This window comes from Gracilinanus agilis, chromosome 1 (assembly GCF_016433145.1).
Source record: "Gracilinanus agilis isolate LMUSP501 chromosome 1, AgileGrace, whole genome shotgun sequence".
Lineage (NCBI taxonomy): Eukaryota > Metazoa > Chordata > Mammalia > Didelphimorphia > Didelphidae > Gracilinanus > Gracilinanus agilis.
Genome location: NC_058130.1, coordinates 385,380,524 through 385,399,779, shown reverse-complemented (window position 1 = coordinate 385,399,779; position 19,256 = coordinate 385,380,524). Strand labels below are relative to the sequence as shown.

At 38.8% G+C, this 19,256-nt stretch overlaps 1 protein-coding gene across 1 annotated transcript in view; it reads right to left on the bottom strand.

Moving 5' to 3' along the window:
* ADAMTS12 (ADAM metallopeptidase with thrombospondin type 1 motif 12) overlaps positions 1-19,256 on the bottom strand; it is a 561,778-nt gene that overhangs the window by 206,677 nt on the left and 335,845 nt on the right. Inside the window, exons 6-7 of the mRNA XM_044681474.1 lie at positions 15,648-15,772; positions 1,510-1,659 (exon numbers count right to left, since the gene is read on the bottom strand). Coding sequence (XP_044537409.1) covers positions 1,510-1,659; positions 15,648-15,772 — 275 coding nt within the window. The remainder of the gene's footprint in view (positions 1-1,509; positions 1,660-15,647; positions 15,773-19,256) is intronic.

Here is a 19,256-nt window from a genome sequence, read left to right as displayed (position 1 = left end):
GACTCATCTTCCTGAGTACAAATCTGGCCTCAGACACTTACCCCATGGCAAGTCATTTAACCCTGTTTGCCTTCATTTCCTCATTTGGAAAATAAATCAGAGAAGGAAAGGGCAAACCATTTTTGCTGAGAAAACCCCAAACGGGGTCATGAAGAACTGGATGACTGAAAAACAACATAGCTTTTTAGATCCAAGGCTTGCTCTCTAACCACTAAACCATATTGGCTCTGGAGACTACAAAGAAGTAGAAAATGTTTTCTTGTTTTTAAGGGTGAGGAAAATAAATGGAAAAAATCATTTCTTCATTGGAGCCATGAGGAGGTATGACAGAAAACACAGAATTATCAGCCTAGAGAAAAGCTTAGTTGTCATGATTAATTCAAAGAGTCTTAAAATCTGCAGGGAGTTCAGATATGATCTAGTCAAGGGTTTCTTAAATTAGGGTCCTTGAATTTGTATTTTTAAAAATGCATTTTTAATAACTGTCATTTCAAAACTAATTATTTCCTTTGTCACCTTATGTATTTTACTTTTTGTACTTAAAAACTCTCTTCTAAGAAGGGGTCCATAGGCTTCACCAGATGGCCTCCGTGGGTCCAGGATACAAAAAGGTTAAGAACTCCTACTCTAGTCTAATTCCTCCTACAGGAAGAATGAGTCCTCTCCAAAGGAATTCCAAAGAGGGCTTATCTCAATTTATAGACTTCCAGAGACAAGGGAACTCACTATGCCCCAAGGCAGTTTTTCCTATTTCTTAAACACCTGTAATTATTAACTTTTTTCCTTCTATATAACCAACATATGCCTCCCTATAATTTCTATCCATTGATCCTAGTTCTACTCACCAGGGCCGAGCAGAATAAGTCTAACCTTTCTTCTCTACAACAGCTCTTCAAATATTTAAGGACAATTTTCATGCCACCTTTAAATCTTCTCTACTTTGGGCTAACCAACTTTAATCATTTGAAAGGGATCATTTCAAGTCCCTTTACAATAGGGAGGAAGAATGGTATAATTAGAAAGAATTCTGGATTTGAAGCCAAAAGGCCTGAGCTCAAATTCTGACACTCCCACTTAGTACCTATGTGATTTGTCTTGGGGCAAATTAATTCAGACCTCTGGACCTCTGTTTACTCATTTATATAATACAGTTTAATTAGATGACCTCTAAGGTCCCTTGCAGCTCTGGGTTGCTCTGATTTCCCCCCTTCTAGTTATGTTCCATTTTCTTGATGTGTTGCTACAATGTGGTTCTTAGAACTGAACAGAGCATTGCAGGTATTGTCAGACCAGGGCAGAATTAAATACTGTGAATATCACCTCCTTCATTCTGGATGTCAGTTTGACGGCAGCCCAAGACAGTGATTTTGATGGTAGGAAAAGACAGCAATTTTGACTGCCATGTTACATTGTGGACACATAGGGAGCTCCACACATAATAAATCTCCCAGATCTTTTTCTTATGAACTGCTGACTAAACATATGTCCTCGATCCTCATTTACTCTTACCTGTGCCCAAGTTCATGGGCAATTGTGAAAGCCAGGGGGAGTCCTGAATCTTCATTGATGTTACAGCTGCGGTGAGGTTGACACATGCCAGAGAGATGAGACAGGCCTAAGGTTTCACAAGGATGATTAACTCCAGCACAGATATCTTTCCTAGAAATAGAGAATAAGGCAGCTGATCATTGAAGATAATTGTTGAATGAAATTTCATAAGAAAGCAACCAATTATTGTGTTAGGAATAATCTGGAATAGTCTGAAAGTATGTTTAAATTAAGAGATATACATATCCAAAACTAATTTAAACTAAGCATCTATTAAAAATAACTAAGCTTTACTTTGGGATCATATCTTGTTGACTTGACAGTGGGACAGGGGACAGAGGACTAGCTATAGAATAAAAGATTTAGATTTAAGTGCCACCTCTAATGCTTACTTTCTGTGACCTTGGGAGATGGAAAAGTTGGAGGGGGGAGGAAGAGACAGAGAAAGAGGGGAAGGGAGAAGAAAAGGATTTGCATAAGAATGACAATAACTATCATTTATATAGCACCTACTATGTGCCATGCCATGTTAAGTGCTTTACAAGTATTATCTAGTCTGATGTTCAAAAAAAACCCCTACATTAGGTGCTACAATAATCCCCATTTTACAAATTAGGAATTGAGGCAGAGATAGCTTAAGTAACTTGCCCAGAGCTAGTATCTGAGGTCAGATTTGAACTCATGTCTTCCTGACTCCGGACCTTTTATTCTATTCAATATGCCTCCTCCTCTCCTCCTCCTCAGCTGGGTCACAGGGAACAGGAGGCAGTGTGGCACATTGGGAAACTTGCTGACTTTGGAGTCAGAGAACATGGGCTTGAGTTTCATCTCTGCCACTAAATCACAATGTGAACTTGGTCAAATTACTTTCCTTTGGACTTCACTTTCTTCACTATAAAATATGAATGGATGAAAAGGTTATCTCTAACTCAGTTACCTTCTAATCTTAAGCCAACCATTTTTTTTTCCTGTTCAAACAGGAAAGTTACCAATTAGCTAGTTACCAATATTCAGAGACATTAAATACAAATTTTTGAGTTTGATATTCAAAGCATATCAGAGTATATTCCCCATTTATGTTGCTATGCTTCTGTGTTCCCCAAATGGCAGGGTAATAACTAGCTAGATAGCTATGACTCAAACAATCTGTTTACCTCCTACTTTTACCCTGTTAGAACAGGGGTTCAATAGGCAGAGAAAGAGATGGCCAGCAACTGAAAAATATATAGAGCCAAGAGGCTGGCACTAGTGACCCGGGAAAGATTCAGCAGTGGGAAATAGGAAGAATGTGGGGCAGTAGACAGAGTTCTCAGGAGAATATGGTAACTGGCAGTGGTTCAGACAAGATCGTTGACCTGGAATTGGAAAGGGCATTAGAAGGTGTCTAGTCCAACTCCCTCAACTAACAGAAGAAAAACCTCCATTGAAGCTTGGGTTACAAGTTACTTCCTAGTCCAAGATCACATATTAAGTGAGAGAGCTAGAAATCAAACAGGTCCTCTGACTCCAAATCTAGCCTTCTTTCCACCATGCCATATTGTCTACTATAAGGAAGTCTAGAAGTAGGTAGTGAGATTCTACCCACAAAGGCTATGATTTTAGGGAAGGGGTCATACCCCTGGGAGAACTATTGCAAGTAAGGTACAGTCCCAGATCCAAAGGAAAGGGGCATATGAACAAATACCAACCTAATTCATAAATATAGTTATCGGGATAAAGACAAAGATCACTGACAAAGCAAGAAATATCTAATTACTAGAACAAAGGCATAAGGAAGATTAATAGCAAAGATTACTTTTTACTGATTTACACTTTTATGGTTGCTTCTTTTTCCCCTAATTAGGGGATAGATTGGTCATAGGGTAGGGCTAAGATTTCAAGTGAGAGATAAGCAGCCCCCAAATTAAGGGATATGGGATTAGGAGTCAGATTTGACATTATGTAGCTCCCTTCCCAGGGCTCCTTCAATTTGGCAAGAGCAGTCTGGGACTGAGAAACGTTTCTTACTTTTATCAACCAGTACTGTATTTTTTCTATTAACGGCTTCTTATCATAACTACTCAGATTGGTTCTAGTCAGAAAAGCAACTGCCATGTTTCCCATACTAGAGAATTTCCTCACAAATGTTCATAGGGTCCTTGTAGGGTCTAAACAAGGCGGATGGAATTTTTTCTTTCAAAATAATCATCTTTTTAACGTGGCTATTATTTCCCAATAAAACATCCCTGTCTTCATTTTTTTGCTGAATAAAACCCTGACTTATAACAAAGTACAATTAAGTAAAGCAAATCAATAAATTGACTGTGTCTGGTTCCATATATTCTCTTCACCTGTAGTCTCCAGAAGGGAGTAAAGCAAAGAGTATACAAACACCTAACTCCCTTCCCACAGATCTAGGTTTTAGTTTTTTCTCTGCACCCTTTACAGTGATTCCCAATAGCTCCAGGCCAAAAATGAGGAAAGGACAATAATAACAAAAACAACAACAATTAAAAATAATAATAATTGCTAACATTTATATAGCACTTACTATGTGCTGTTTACACTGTGCTAAACACGTTAGAATTACTATCTCATTTGATCCTTACAATAATTACTTTTATTATCCCTATTTTATAATTGAGAAAACTGAGGCAAACAGAGATTAAGAAATTTGCCTATATAAGAAACCAAGTCACTTCCCAATTGACACATAGTCAAATGATATGAATAGGGAGTTTTCAGATGAAAAAATTAAAGCTATCCATAATCATTTAAAATGTTCTAAATGAGAAATACAAATAAAAAAACTCCGAGGTACCATTTTTAAACCTATAAGACTGGTCAATATGACAGCAAAGGAAAATAATAAATGTTGGAGGGGATGTGGCAAAACTGAGACACTAATGCATTGCTGGCAGAGTAGGGAATTGATTCATATATTCTGAAAGGCAATTTGGAATTACGCCCAAAAGGCTTTAAAAGAATACGTGCCTTTTCACCTCCGGTCCCTGCTCCAGATACTCTAGCCCTGGTAGCAGATTTTGTAAGTTACCAGCTAATGCAGAAGGGCTATGATTGTAAAACACATCCAGGGGATACCACTACAGCTAACCCCCTCTTTTTCAACTGGAGTCATCTGGTGGGATTCTTTTTCTTTGGAGCAGCACTTTGTGTCTACAGTATCAACAAAAAGATGGAGCAGTGCACTAGTAGAACAGGTGGAGGACTGAATGGTGACTTTGATCGTTGTCCTTGTGTTAACATTACTGTATCCACTCACAAATTGATTGTTGTGCTAAAACACCTGCATCACCCCTAGATTGTGAATGACCCAATAAAAGATGCCTGCATCTTTCTTTGAAAAAAAAAAAAAAGAATGCATGTCTTTTAGTCCAGCAATACCACTACTAGGTCAGTATTCCATAAAGATAAAAAAATGGGAATAGACCAGTTTGTACAAAAAATATTTATAGCTGTGCTTTTTGTGGTGGAAATTGGAAACTGAGGGTATGTCTCTCGTTTGGGGAATGGCTGAATAAATTGTGGAATATGATGGTGATGGGATACTATTGTGCTATAAGGAATGATGAACTGGATGATTTCAGAATGAACTGGAAAGATGCAGAGTGAAATAAGCAGGGCCAGGAAAACATTGAACACAATAACAGCAATACTGTGGAAAAATCAAATGCTATAGACTTTGCTACTAACAGCAATACAATGATTCAGGACAACTCTGAGGGACTTATGAAAAAGAATGCTATTTATAGAGAAAGAACTGTCGGAGTAGAAATGCAGAAGAAAGCATATGATTAATCACTTGTTTATTTGGGTATATGATTTGGGTTTTGATTTTATAATATTACTCTCTTACAAAAATGAATAATATGGAAATATGGTATTGTTTGATAATTCATGTATATCTCAGTGGAATTGCTTGTCACCTCAGAGAGAAGGGAGAGAAAGGAGGATAGAGACAACATGAATCATGAAACCATGAGAAATTCATGCATAACTTTATTACTGGAATAAAATAAAGGGGGAAAAAAGGGAGATTTGCCCAGTATCAAACAGCTAGTAAATGCCTGAGGCCAAATTTGAACTCAGTCCTTCCCAATTCCAGACCAAGCACTCTGTCTATTGAATCATCTAAGTGTTCCAAAGAATCCTAGGTTATCACAAGACATTTAGCTTGTTTAGGACACACCAAACTGTTCTAAAAAACATGCTGAGGCAAAATCATTTAAATAATTTCAAATAATTTCACAAAAACTGCTAGCATGAGTAGTGAGATTACTTAAAGAGAAGAAAACATCTTTGCCAATACATGCATGACTCACTCAAACACCAAAGTCATCATAAATTTCAGTTCTAAGCCTGCAATACACGGGGTTTACGTGGGTGCTACTTTTGGCTACATGTACTCTCCAGGCTTTGATGTCAGTTATTTTGCTGGATTGATGCTGGCACAGGGGAATCCTGCCAGTTTTCATTAGCCCATAGCTAGAGCAATAACTGGGATAATGAAGCCAGTTCAAAGATTTCTATTTACAAAAAAGCACCAGGAAAGATTCTGTGCACGTTCTTTGCTAATGGCAACAGCTGCCACTGGAATTTCCAAAATGTTTTGTTTGGCCATTCACCATGATCATTTTAATCCCTTTTGGACATGTAGGAACACCAGCTAAACATTCTCCAACCCTAAATATCCATGCTGCCAATGGGGCTTCATAGCCTATTTCTTTGTTTCTTTCTAAAGGGTCAGGAGTCTGGTGAAGATAATAGTTCCAGGTTAAAGATAAATGGGGGCAAATGGATAATTAACAAACCTTTCTAATGAATATACTCCGATGTCATTCAATTTAGTAAATATGGACTGAGCTCCTGTTATATACCCAACAGTTTACCGTAGGCAATACTGACAAACTACCTTTTGGTACACTATCTCTTGCCTCAAGAAACTGACATTTTTTTTAGAGCTGACATTATTTAAGCCCTGGGACCGCCAGTTAAAAACCACCTTCTAGCATTTCTTGGCGCAATTCCCTGCTGTCTTCTCTGGCATAGTCTATACCCATGCCTCTATACACATCCATACACAACAATTTTCAACCTACTGGCTTCTAATCAAAACTTTCTCATTTCCTTACCCACTGGTTTCTTCTCTGCTGCCTTCATATGCACCTATATTGTCCCCATCCTGATAAAATTCTCACTAGGCTTTACCCTTTCTTCAAATCATCACCCTATCTCTCCATGCATTCTTTTTTTCCTTTTTAAAAAATAAAAACCCTTACCCCTTGTTATAGAATCTATTCTATCTATTCCAAGGCAGAAGAGCAACAAGGGCTAGGTAACAGATGTTAAATGATTTGCTTAGGGTCACACAGCTAGGAAGTGTCTGAGGCTAGGTTTGAAACCAGAACTTCCCATCTCCATATCTCTATGTTTTCAAAGCCAAAGTCCTAGAAAAAAGTAATCTGTACCCATTGCTTCTACTTCCTCATCTCTTACTCCCTTCTAAACCTTTTGCAGTCTTGCTTCTAATCTCATCAATCAGCTAAAACTGCTCTCTTCAAAATTATCCTTGTTCTCTTAGTTGCCACATATTATAATCTTTTCTCAGTTCTCTAATGAATCTTGAATCTCTTATATTGCTGACCATCATCCGGGATCCCCTCTCCTCTCTGGTTTTTGCATGACATTTTTTCTCTGTTGTTTCTATTCCTTCCTGCCAGACCACTACTTCTCAGTCTCTTTTGTCATTCATCTTCCAAATTACACCTCCTACTTGTTAGTGCTCTAACTAAAATAAAGTAAAGGCTCTGTTCAGTGTCTTCTTTCTTTTTAAACTTATGATTCTTTCCCTCTAAACTGTCTCATTCAGCTCCTGTGGTTTTAATATTGATTTCCATGTAAACAACTCCAACGTTTATATATCCAGCCCTAGTGTCATCTCAGATTTAGTTGTGCATTTCCAATTGCCTATCAACTTTTCAATTGATGATCCTTTGGCATCTCAGACTTAATCTGTCCCAAACTGAATTCATCTTTCTAGGCAAGCTTCCCACCTGAAGTTCCTTGTTTCTGTTGACAACACTATGATTGTTCCTACTATTCAGGTTCACAACATCCATGATTCACTTACCTTCAGTCTACATATCTAATCAGTTGTCAAATCTTCCCATTCCTACCTCCACAGAATCTCAAGTCCTTCACCTCACTAGTCATGTAGTCACTGCCCTAATTTGGGTCATCTTCACATCTTGACTAGACTATTGTAATAATGGCTTCCTAATTGTCCTCTATCTCAAATCTCTTCCCTCTGCAATCTAACTTCCACAGGGCTGCCAACATGATTTTTAAAGTGTCAATCTAAAATTGCCAATCCTCTAATCAACTCATGAACTCCAAATTTTAAGATCAAATATAAGCTCTGTTGTTTAGCTTTTAATGCCCTTCATGACCCCATTGTACCTCACAAAAGTTATTATGCATTATTCTCTTTCCCAAATTTACTGGTCTATTCAAACTGTTCTTCCTCATATGTGATACTCTTAGCTCCTATCTCTTTGCATCTGCATTAACTGTCTTCTAGACCTCGGATATATTCTCACTTCCTCTCTTCTTTTCAGAGACCTTTATTTCCTTCAAAACTCTCTTTAAGGAACATCTTAACGAAAAGCTTTCTGAATCCTACAAGTTGTCCTCTTCCTCCAAAAACTCACCTTATATTTATGTCGTACACATACACACACACACACGCACACATGCACACACACACACACACACACACACACACACACACACAGAGCCCTCGCTGAATAGAAGCCTAGGAATAGCAACTACATTCATATTTGTCTTCTCTGTGCCAATACTTATCACAGGGCTCAGCACACATTAGACATTTCATGCCAGCTGGTTGATTAGTTGATTGAATGATTAGCCCCTCTTGGATACATTCCAACATTCCAAGATAAAACCACTTCTAGCGATCTCAGCTGTGTGGAAAATTGTGGTAGAGTGAGACTTCAGGACCAAGTTTCTAATTTAATCTGATCATATCAAGTCATAGAATAATGGTGTGCTGGACCTGCATGAGACCTTAGAGATCAACTAATTTTCAATACTTCAAAGCTCTTTGAATTTTTTCCCCTTCAAATGGCCACTTTTCCCAAAAAAGAGAACTCATTTTTTCCATAACTTAGCAGCCAGACTTCAAGAACTATCAAGGTCAGGAGACATATTGACTTTTATCCAATATGGTGATGGAACCCTCTTTGCTTAGTAAAGCTGTTTCTTGACAAAAGACATAAAATTCATTGTTAAGTCCAGGGTCAAAGCTATTTTCATTTAGGTAGGATCTTCAGGAGTTTACGAGTCACTGACATTATGGAGATTCAAACTGGAACTTCAGCAAGCTAAAGAAGAAACTACTGCATCCCACAGCTAACCATATGTGGTCTTTTCAAATCTGAAAAGTTCCAAGAAACCTCTTCACTCCAGAGATTCTAGATTCCCATATCTCCTTCATTTTCCTCTTTAGTGACTCTCCATGGTCCTGACTGCATTACATCTTTAGGGGAAGAAACAGGAAGCATTACTGCACCCCTTTATACAACAAAAGATAGCATCTTAGAGGTGGTGTGATTTCCATAGGTCTCCTCTATGTCACAGGCCCTAAAACTCCTAAACACTGTCAAGAGTTACCCCAAAAACCCAAAACAGTTCTTATGATCTTTGAATTGGGCTGAACAGATGGTAAGAGAGTTTTGTTAAAAGTCATGAGACAATATTGCTCTTCTAGAAAATACTCCTTTCTTCTCTTTCATCTTCTTATCTTTTCTCTCTCCCATTCCACCCCTTTCCCTCCATCCAAGAATTGAGCTGATCTCTTTTTTGGACCTTAGAGAACCTGTTCAATGCCTAGGTAAAGTCAACCAGTGTTATTCTCCACATCTCTTCCTTTCCTTAAAAAAATAAAATACTCATATGCCTGCCCCCAAAACAGCAAATAAGTCAGAAACTGAGATTCCTTGACAACAAATTACATAACTTTCCAGATGAATTAAGAAAGGGGCAGGGGCAGGTGAGGTGGCTCAATGGGTAGAGTTCCAGGCCTAGAGATGGGAGGTCCTAGACCTCAGATACATCCTAGTTGTGTAACCCAGGGCAAGTCACTTGATCCTCATTGCCTAGCCCTTACTACTCTTCTGCCTGGGAATCAATACATATTCTAAGATGAAAGAGAAGGGTTTTAACAGAAAAATAAGAAAAGAAAGGGAAGCAGTTTCTATATAGCTGAGTGCTGCCCATGTAGGGAGACTGAAGGATAGAAGATTCTCTGAATACAAAACCATGCATATTGGCATCCATAGAATGTGGAGAAATCTAGAGGAAGGGCCCACAGTGTCCAGTAGACACCCTTTGGAGTCTTTTTAATAGGACATGGATAAAATATGAATAGGATGAGAAGGCAAGGCTAACTTTTTATTCACACTGACAAAAGGCATATTATGCCTACATTCCTGAGGTCACAGATCTATTAAAAGTAGCAATGCTATTGTACAGTAGTAGTAGAATAGGATAAATAAATTAATTAATAGTAGTAATTGATATTAATATAATATGCTTACAAAGCACATTTGCTGTCATCATCTCATTTGTTCCTCACAGCCACCCTATAATGTACAAAGGCTCTCATGATGCTCATTTTCTAAAGGAGAAAACAGACATAGAGAGAAAAACTGACTTGCCTGTGGTCACACAGCTAGTAAATGGGGAAAATGGAATTCTAAAGGTCTATTCTGAGTTTAAGTCCAGAGTTCTATCTACTACTCAATGCTGCCTTTGAAGTAGCAAAGAAAACAATTGATTGAAATCATGCTATGCAAGCCTTTCAATAGTATCTGACTCTTTGTGACCCCGTTTAGAGTTTTCCAGGCAAAGATACTAGAGTAGTTTGCCATTTCCTTCTGCAGCTCATTTTACAATTGGGAAAATTGAGGCAAATAGAGTTAAATAATTTGCCTAGGGTTATATGGCAAGTAAGTGTCTGAGACTGAATTTGAATTCATGAAAATGGATCTTCCTGACTAGGCACTTTATTCACTGAACTCTCGGGATGCCTCTCCAAATTAGTATTAGAACTTATTAGAACTTAGGAAAGAAAATTATTAATTGTATTATTTTAACATGCACATAAGAAATATTTGACTGCATAAGAGGTCCATAAATCTTTGGCTGAAGCCATGATTATAGGGTTAAATACATTAAAACAAACAAACAAATAAAACCCAAACCTAGTTAGGTCACAGTTAAGTTTCCCATTTAGGAACTTTGATTTTATGATAGCAGCGAAAACAGACCAATGGGGATAGCTTTTCAATTGTTGATTAGCCTTTACAAATCCTACTGACATCTCTACCATATCTGATGCATTAAAGAGAAATTACCAAATAAAATTTCAAATGCCAGTATTTCTTTGAACAAACTATGGTCTTTTTTACCAGCAGTCCTTGCCAATTTCTCTGTGGGTCTGGACAATAACCTCCCTGGTCTCATACTTCCTGTCAGTCTTCTGCTGTTGTTATTCTTTCCCCTGTCTTTCAACTCTGACAACAAAGACCAGGCACTCGGTCCTTCCCTCATAAACCAGATAGGTCTTAGAACATTTCTTTGAAAAGTAAAAAAAATGAAGATTATGAAAAAGACCTTACACGACTTTAGTTCAGTCAAAGAATCTCAGTGTGCAAGAAAATATCTTGCTACTGTTCCTCCTTTGCTTTTTGAAGAGGATCGATGACATCACAGTGTTGGGGTCAAGTACAGTGTATTTGGTTGTCCAATACAAGTTCAGAAGGCTTTACCACAGATTGGGCATAAGTAGTCCATCAGAACATTTGGGGAAGAGATAACTCTGGATTTGTATAGCTCATGTTTCCTTTGTGTTACTGAGATTCTTCTTGTTCGTGAAGTATAGTGCTCTTTGATGTAGGTACAAGATGCTGGGCGGTCCTGTGCTAATGTCTTCCGTGTCTCGCAATCAATATAAAGTTCTTCAGAGAGACTTTGAGATTGTCCTTGTACTGCTTCTTCTGACCTCTGTGTGAGCACTTGCCTTGTTCCAATTCTCTGCAAAATAGTCTTTTAGGTAAACATACATTTCACATTTGAGCTTCATGGCTAGCCCATTGGAGTTGCACTCTCTACAGTAGAGTTTTAGTGTTCATCTTGCCAGGTAAACTTTTGGATAAAGTTGAATAGTGGTAGGAAAACTGTGGGAAATAATTCCCTGAAGGATGAATTGTCTCTCCTCATTTGATTCACTCAAAAGCCCTGGGAGGAAGGTGCTATTTTTGTCCCCATTTTATAGATGAACAAACCAAGTAACTTCTGCAGGGTCATTCAATCTAATAAATGTCTGAAGCCATCCATATTTAAATTCAAGGTAATTCATCTGTTGTGTCACCAACCTGCCTATAAAATACTTTCCTCAACAAATTTCATGAAAGGCTCAAAATTAAACAGCACCAGAATCCACATCTACCAATGAAAACATGGAACCATAGCTAAATTCAGTCACCCACAGTAACTGTCCTGCAGTAAGTGAAGGAGCAGGGACTTAAATCCAGGTTTTCTGACTCAACATCAATCAATCAATCTGTCAATAAGCATTTATTAGGTAGCTATTATGTGCTAGTTGTTGGGCATAAAAAGACAAAACTAAAATAATTCCTGCTTTCAAGGAACTTACATTCCAACTAATATTCCTTTGGCCAGATTCCCTTATCTTAAAGCATAGGGATAAGAAAAAAAATTTAGCAAATAAAGTATAGGGGTTATACTTGGTAAATAAGGGAAAAGGGAAGTGTAATGGTGAGGCATCAGGGATGTTAATTATTATTAAAATGTAACCTAAATGGTTTGTGGGTTCACACTGGGTTGAAGGAGAGACAGGAACAACCAGGATAAGGAGACCAGGGTTTACTGCCAAGCTGTTAACTGACACAGGAATGGCAGTTGGCCCAACAGTCACCAGCAGACAAAAGGTAAAGTATATAACAGTTTAATTGAGGGTAACTAAATAAAGGATGGGAATAAGGGATTCTACACTTACAAGCTAAGGGCAAACCACAGGGCCAGGGAAGGACTTAACTACACTATCCTATTGACCTAAGCCAGGCAGGGCCCAAAGGAAACAGTACTGAAATCACAGGGAAAACTCCTTCAAACCTGGTTCCAGCCAGGTTTGGTCAGCTCAGCTAAAAGGCCAATTCAGGTCTCACGGTAATCCAAGGATGGTCACAGGATGCCAAGAGCCAACTCCACCAGGTGATCCAAGATACCCAGGTAGGGAGAGTGAGTTTGTAATTCTGTCCACCAGATCACAAACCACTTCCCCACTTGGTGCAGCTCTGCAGGTCTGTTGTCCACTGCTGAAAGCCTCCACCTCTCAGGATCCCAGGGAATCTGGGTGCAGTTTTTTCCTAACTCTGAGATCTCCCAGGGTTAGCAACAGTTATGTCCAACCACTAATGGAGTCTTTCTCAGAGCACAAGCCCCACTTCCTGCTCCTTCATTCCATCTTGGAATTCTCCAGCCTTTCCTGCTAGGTCCAACACTATTTCTAAATTAATTGCTAAATAACCTTCACAACAGAAGACATGCTATAGATAGAGTTAGGAGCTCCAACTAGAACACTTAATTGCTGTGTGACCATGAACAAATCAATTAACATCTTTAAACCACAGTTTTCTTATCTGGATTACGTAGCTCTAAATCAAGTTATTAGAACAGCTTCTTATATCCTTCCCTTTTTACCTCCCTCTCTATGGAGTTTTATGGGAATGAATAGTGAAGTAGGGAGCTTATTTGAACTCATAATAATGTGGTTAAAACAAATGATCAAAATAAATACTCAAATATGTCTTTAAAAATCTGTGTATATGAACTTTGGTTATATTAAACTAAAAAGATTTTGCATAAACAAAACCAATGCAACCAAGATGAGAAGAAAATGAGAAAGCTGAGAAAAAATTTATGGCAAGTATCTCTGATAAATTCTTAATTCATGAATACATAGAGAACTTAATTCTTGAAAGCATAGAGGATGGAGTAGAATTTTTAAGATATAAATCATTTCCAAGTTGATGAATGGCTAAAGGGTAGGAATAGGCAGTTTTCAGGTGAATAAATAAAGGCTATATATAATCACATAAAAATGCTCTAAATTGCTTTTGATTAGAGAAATGTAAATCATAACAACTCCCAGGTATCACCTCAAACCTATCAAACTAGTATATGAAAGAAAAGGAAAATGATAAATGCTGGAAGGGATGTGACAGAATTAGAGCATCAATACATTGCTGGTGGAATTGTGAACTGATCTAGTTATTCTAGAGAGTGATTTGGAGCTATACCTAAAGAGCTTTAAAACTGCATATCCTTTTACTCAGCAATACTACTACTAGGCCTGTATCCCTAGAGAGATATATAAAAGGGGAAAGACCTGCTTGTACAAAAATATTTATAGTAGCCCTTTTTGTGGTGGCAAAAAATTGGAAGCTGAGGGGATGTCCGTCAATTGGAGAATGGCTGAACAAGTGGTGGTATATGATTGTAATGGAATACTACTGCTGTGTTATAAGAAATGATATGAAGGATGATTTGAGACCTGGAAAGATCTACAAGAATTGATGCAAAGTGAAGTGATCAGACCCAGGAGGACATCATTCACAGTAACAGCAATATTTTGTCATGAACATTTACGAATGACTTCGCTATTCTTAGCAATATAGTGATATGAGAAAATCTGCAAAGGCTCATGATGAAAAACACCATCTACCTCAAGAGAAAGAACCAATGGAGTCTCAAAACAGACCATGTTATACTTAATTTCACTTTTCTTTCATTTTTTTGAATTCTCTTTCATGAAAGGATTAATATGGAGAAATGTTTTATACTATTACACATGTAAAATCAGACTGCTTGCCTACTCAGGGAAGAGTGATGAGAGGGAGGAAGGGTGAGAATTTGGCTCAAACTTTAAAAAAATGAAGGTTAAAATTATTTTTTCATGTAATTGAGTTGAAAATAAAATGTTAATAAGTTAAATGTCAAAAAGGAAAGAAAAATAAAAACCTTTCACAATTTGAAAAAAAGATATCAATAAAATTTGTTTAACAAAAAGAAAAAATAAATAAAATCTATGTATCTGGATTATAACAAAAGTCATAGAAGAATGTCCATAATGAAATGTTTCTGACTACACATACTTCTATGTCCAAGCCCTCCACATTCCCTCTGTGCATTCAGAATTGAGTTATTAAAAAGATGACTCTTCATTCCAAGAGCTTCACTCTGTTCTGGCTCCTTCTGGCTCTGGTAATCTGTCCCCTCCCACTCTACAGTGCTCCCGAGAAGCCAACCTTGGTACATTAGGAGAGGAAATTTATAGGCAGCACTGATCAACATGTATCCCTATGTGCATTCACTATGGCAGGAAACATTCACTTCCACAATGTATGTTCTATTATTGACATTTTAGAAGAGCCTGTTTTCTTTAGCTATTCAGTACTTTCTTCCCTCCATCAGCCAAGTGGCACTTATTTGATGATGATGTAAGGAAAACATAGTTAGAAGGGAAAATCATAGCATCATAGACTGATTCTGTTAGAGACCTTAGAGGTCAACAAATCCAATACTCTCATTTTATCAATGAGGAAACTGAGGCCCCAAGCAGGGTAGTGATTCACCTAGTGTCATATAGACAGTAATTGGCAGATTTGGGATTCAAAACCAAATCCTTTATTCCAATTCCAGAGAGATTTTTACTGTACTAAGCTGCTTTAAAATGCTATCCCAAATATCAATTTGGGCATTTCAAGTAGACCTACTGCATTATCCAAGATTCCAGATCACCCTCATGATTTTGCTCCCTCCTTTGGTACAATCAATTTTTGGAAATATTAGAAAAGCAGTCTCCAAAAAAGAGGCAGGGAAGACAAAGTTTTGGTTAGAATGTCATGTCCATTTCTTGTCCCTATCCAATGTCCTTCCCTCCTCCAGACATCCCCCACTTTTCCCTCCAGACTGGGCTTCATTTATGGTAATACCTGGTCAGGAGTACAGCCACATCATGATGGGCTGGGTTGAGGTCACTCTTGGGGTTGATGCTTTTCTGCCACTTGCAGAAGCTGGCCAGCGTCTTGTCTGCATGGTGAACTATTTTCAATCCTTGCTGGAGAAAGAAAAAATAAGGATCAGCCTGAGATGGCCAGGGGACCAGCAGCTCTGCAATGGAGCTTCCAGAAACTCCGAGTACTATAGGCTAGACTTTGGTTTGAGGATAGGGACCCTTCCAAAACATGAGCTGTAGCTTATCAATCAAGGAAAACAACATGGGTGTTTACCTCTTTGCTATTCTCCTCTGTAATTCTGCTGATAGAGCTGAGGAACAAAAGCTCATATAATTTGAGGCCAGGAAGGGCCTTACAATTCAACTAGTTCAAGGGGCAGCTAGATAACTCATTGGATAGAAAGCTAGAGACAGGAGGTCCTTGGCTTCAAATCTAGCCTCAGACACTTTCTAGCTGTGTAACCCTGGGCAAGTCACTTAACCCCCATTGGCTAGCCCTTACTGTTCTCTCCTGGAACTAACACACAGGATTGATTCCAAGATGGAAGGTAAGGGTTTAAAAAAAATTCATCTAGTTCAGCCCCCTCACTGAACAGGTGAAGAAACCCAGGGAGCCTAAGCTTGGAACTGGGGTCTCTGATCCCCTAGCCAGTACTCTTTTTACTATATCACAAAAAGGGAAAAATTACCATTAGGTCAAAGTAGCTTTGGAAGAAAAAAAGAGAGAAATGAAAGATCACTCAAGACTTAGAAATCTTTGTCTATTTACACTGATTCTGTGCTTCTTCTTCTTCTTCCACATCCCAAGTCACCCCACCAAGCAAATACTTCAAAAAGTGTCTCTTTGCTTTGATCTTTATTATATGTTGTGTGCAGGTAAATATACTAGGGTAGAAGTTGACTCAATAGTGCCTCCTTCAATCCCAGGGCTGCCCAGATTGTACTTTTGTTTATAATCTCTCCCTTATTTTCATATTCCTAATGCCTAGCATACAACGGGTGCTTCATATTCATCTCCTGAGTTGAATGATTTTATATGCATTTGTCACCTTCCAAAGGTGTCTAAAAGCAGAATATCTGATTCGGATTGCCTAAATGCTAGGTTAGTGACTATATGACATTCCACAACCTTTACAGCAGGACTTGAGTTCAGTTTGAGGGGTTCCATGGGAGCATCCCATACACAAATGCCAAGACTGGAGTGTTCCCAGAAATCCCTCTCAAGTCCATGGCCACCATTGAGTTAATTCCAAGTTTTAGTGTTCCAGGAAATCTGAGGATTACTGAACTAGAAGGTAACAATTATCAACGGGGATGGGTAGAGTGAGGAAGAAAGACAATTTCTGGACCCTTTTGTTCATTTGTCAAGCATTTTCATGGACTTAGAAATGGAAAGAGCACCAAAGACCACAAAATCTAAACCTTTCATTTTGTGGATGAGGAAACTGAGGTCCAAAGGGTTAAATGAATTCTAAAGTAAAAGAGGGAGTAAGCATAATTTCAGTACGGGTTCACTGACTCCTTTGGCTAATATGGCCTGAGGATACAAAAACAAGTCAACCTCTACTTTCGTAAAGCCTACACTTTTTTGGATCATGATAAACTCCAGGAGGGTTTGGACAGAGCTATTTTAAGTGCAGAATGGATCTTAGCCAAGGGAGGCTGAAAACTCCCTGGAGCCTTTCATCCTAACCCTCAGGCCCCAAAGGAAATGAGATGTTACCCTGAATAGAAGAGTCAGGAAGACCTGAGTTCAAATTTGATCTCAGACACTGAGTAGTTATGGGTCTCTGGGCAAATCATTTAATCTCTTTCTACCTCAGTTTCCTCAGCTATCTAATAGGGATAATAATAGATGGCACCTACTTAAAGGGTTGAAATAATATTTTAAAGCACTTAGCACTGGCACACAGTATACACAGTTTTTGGAGGGGGGGAACCCTATTATCTCTCTCAGAATCAATACTAACTATCTGTTCCAAGGCAGAAAGAAGAGTAAGGTAAGGGCTAATCTAGACAATTTAGATTAAGTGACTTACCCAGGGTCATATAGCTAGGCAATGTCTGAGTCCATTTGAACCAGGACCTCCCTTTTCCCAGCCTGACTTTCTATCCACTAAGCCACCTAGCTTCCTCACAGGGTACATACTTGATAAATCTTTGTCTCCTTCCTCTCTTCCATTTTGGGAACTAAATGAACTGAGCATGCAAGTTGGGTTTGAGGTGCAGGTGTCCCTGTCAGCCAGGACCAACCTGGACAAGATTTTACCACAGAAACCAGAATTGGCTAATTATGTGTGGAGTGAGCTAAAGCAGTACTTAGATTATGCAAAGCAGGTGGGCACTGGGTGGGAGAGGGTTGTGAATTGTAAGGGGGGGGGGGTCTGAGGGGAAGGAGGGAGACTTCAGGGATGATGTGGGTAGGAACATTCTTGCTGAGATCTCATATGTCCCATTCTTCCTTTTTTTTTTAAATTCTGATTCTTTCTTTTCTTTTTAAAAAAATCTATGAAGTAGTTGGCTTCCTGCAAAGCCCAGTGGGGCTTTGTACCAAGGAGTGAGATCTGCCAGCCTCCCCACTCTATGCCTTCCTACATATGGTGCACCCCAGCCAATGCTCCTGAGCATCAAACTCAGAAGGGTTCCTGGTTCCCTGGAATTATTTTTAAAATATATCTCTCCAGCCTGCGTCCCACTCGAACCCCTAACCCCTACTTCATTCCCAGCTGCCTATCACAGACTGCCTTCCCATAGGGAAATACAAAAGAACATTTCTCTGCAAGAGGAAAGAAACAGAAAACACATGGTTCTCCCTGCAGTTTGTCATTCACCCTACCAGACCCCTTTGTGTTCACAATGAACAGGATCTATGGGGGATGGTCCGAATGCTTTGAGATTAACCCCAGGAAGTCAGTCAGATAACAGAACTGGGCAGCAGTTCTTAAACAGAAGAGGGGAGCACTCCCCAAGTTTTCCTGAAGAATTGCTCCCCCCGGGATCAAGAAGCAAGTTTAGCCTCCAGCACTGCAGCAGAGAAAGAGAGCAGGCATTTGAGTGAAGAAGAATTGAGTTCCATATTTCCTCAGACATTTTACTAGCTCTAGCGGGGGTCCCCTGGATAAGTCACTTAAGCTCATCTTCCCATCTATAAAAAGGGGGTGAATAATTGTTCCTTTCACAGTTACTTGTTGTGTAGAATCAAAGGACATATAGAATAAACACTTTTCCAAAATGCAGGCTGAGATTATTATCTCCAATGAACAGCTGTATTTCTGCACTGGTGGATTAAGAGACAAAGACAGATGAGCCTTGGGGCTCTATGTTGGAGCTAGAGGTTTGTTTGTTTATTTTAAACTGGTACTTTAGGTCTTAGTAACAATTCTAAAACAGAAAGACAAGGGCTAGGAAATTGGGGTTAAGTGACTTGCCCAGAATCACACAGCTAGGAAGTATTTGAGGTCAAATTTGAACTCAGGACCTCCAGATTCCAGGACTGGTAGAACTAGAGTTCTAAAGTTGTTGCATCATCCTGAGTAATGAGTCTGTTGTTGATCTAATCAAGATTACATAGCTTGGGAGCATCTAG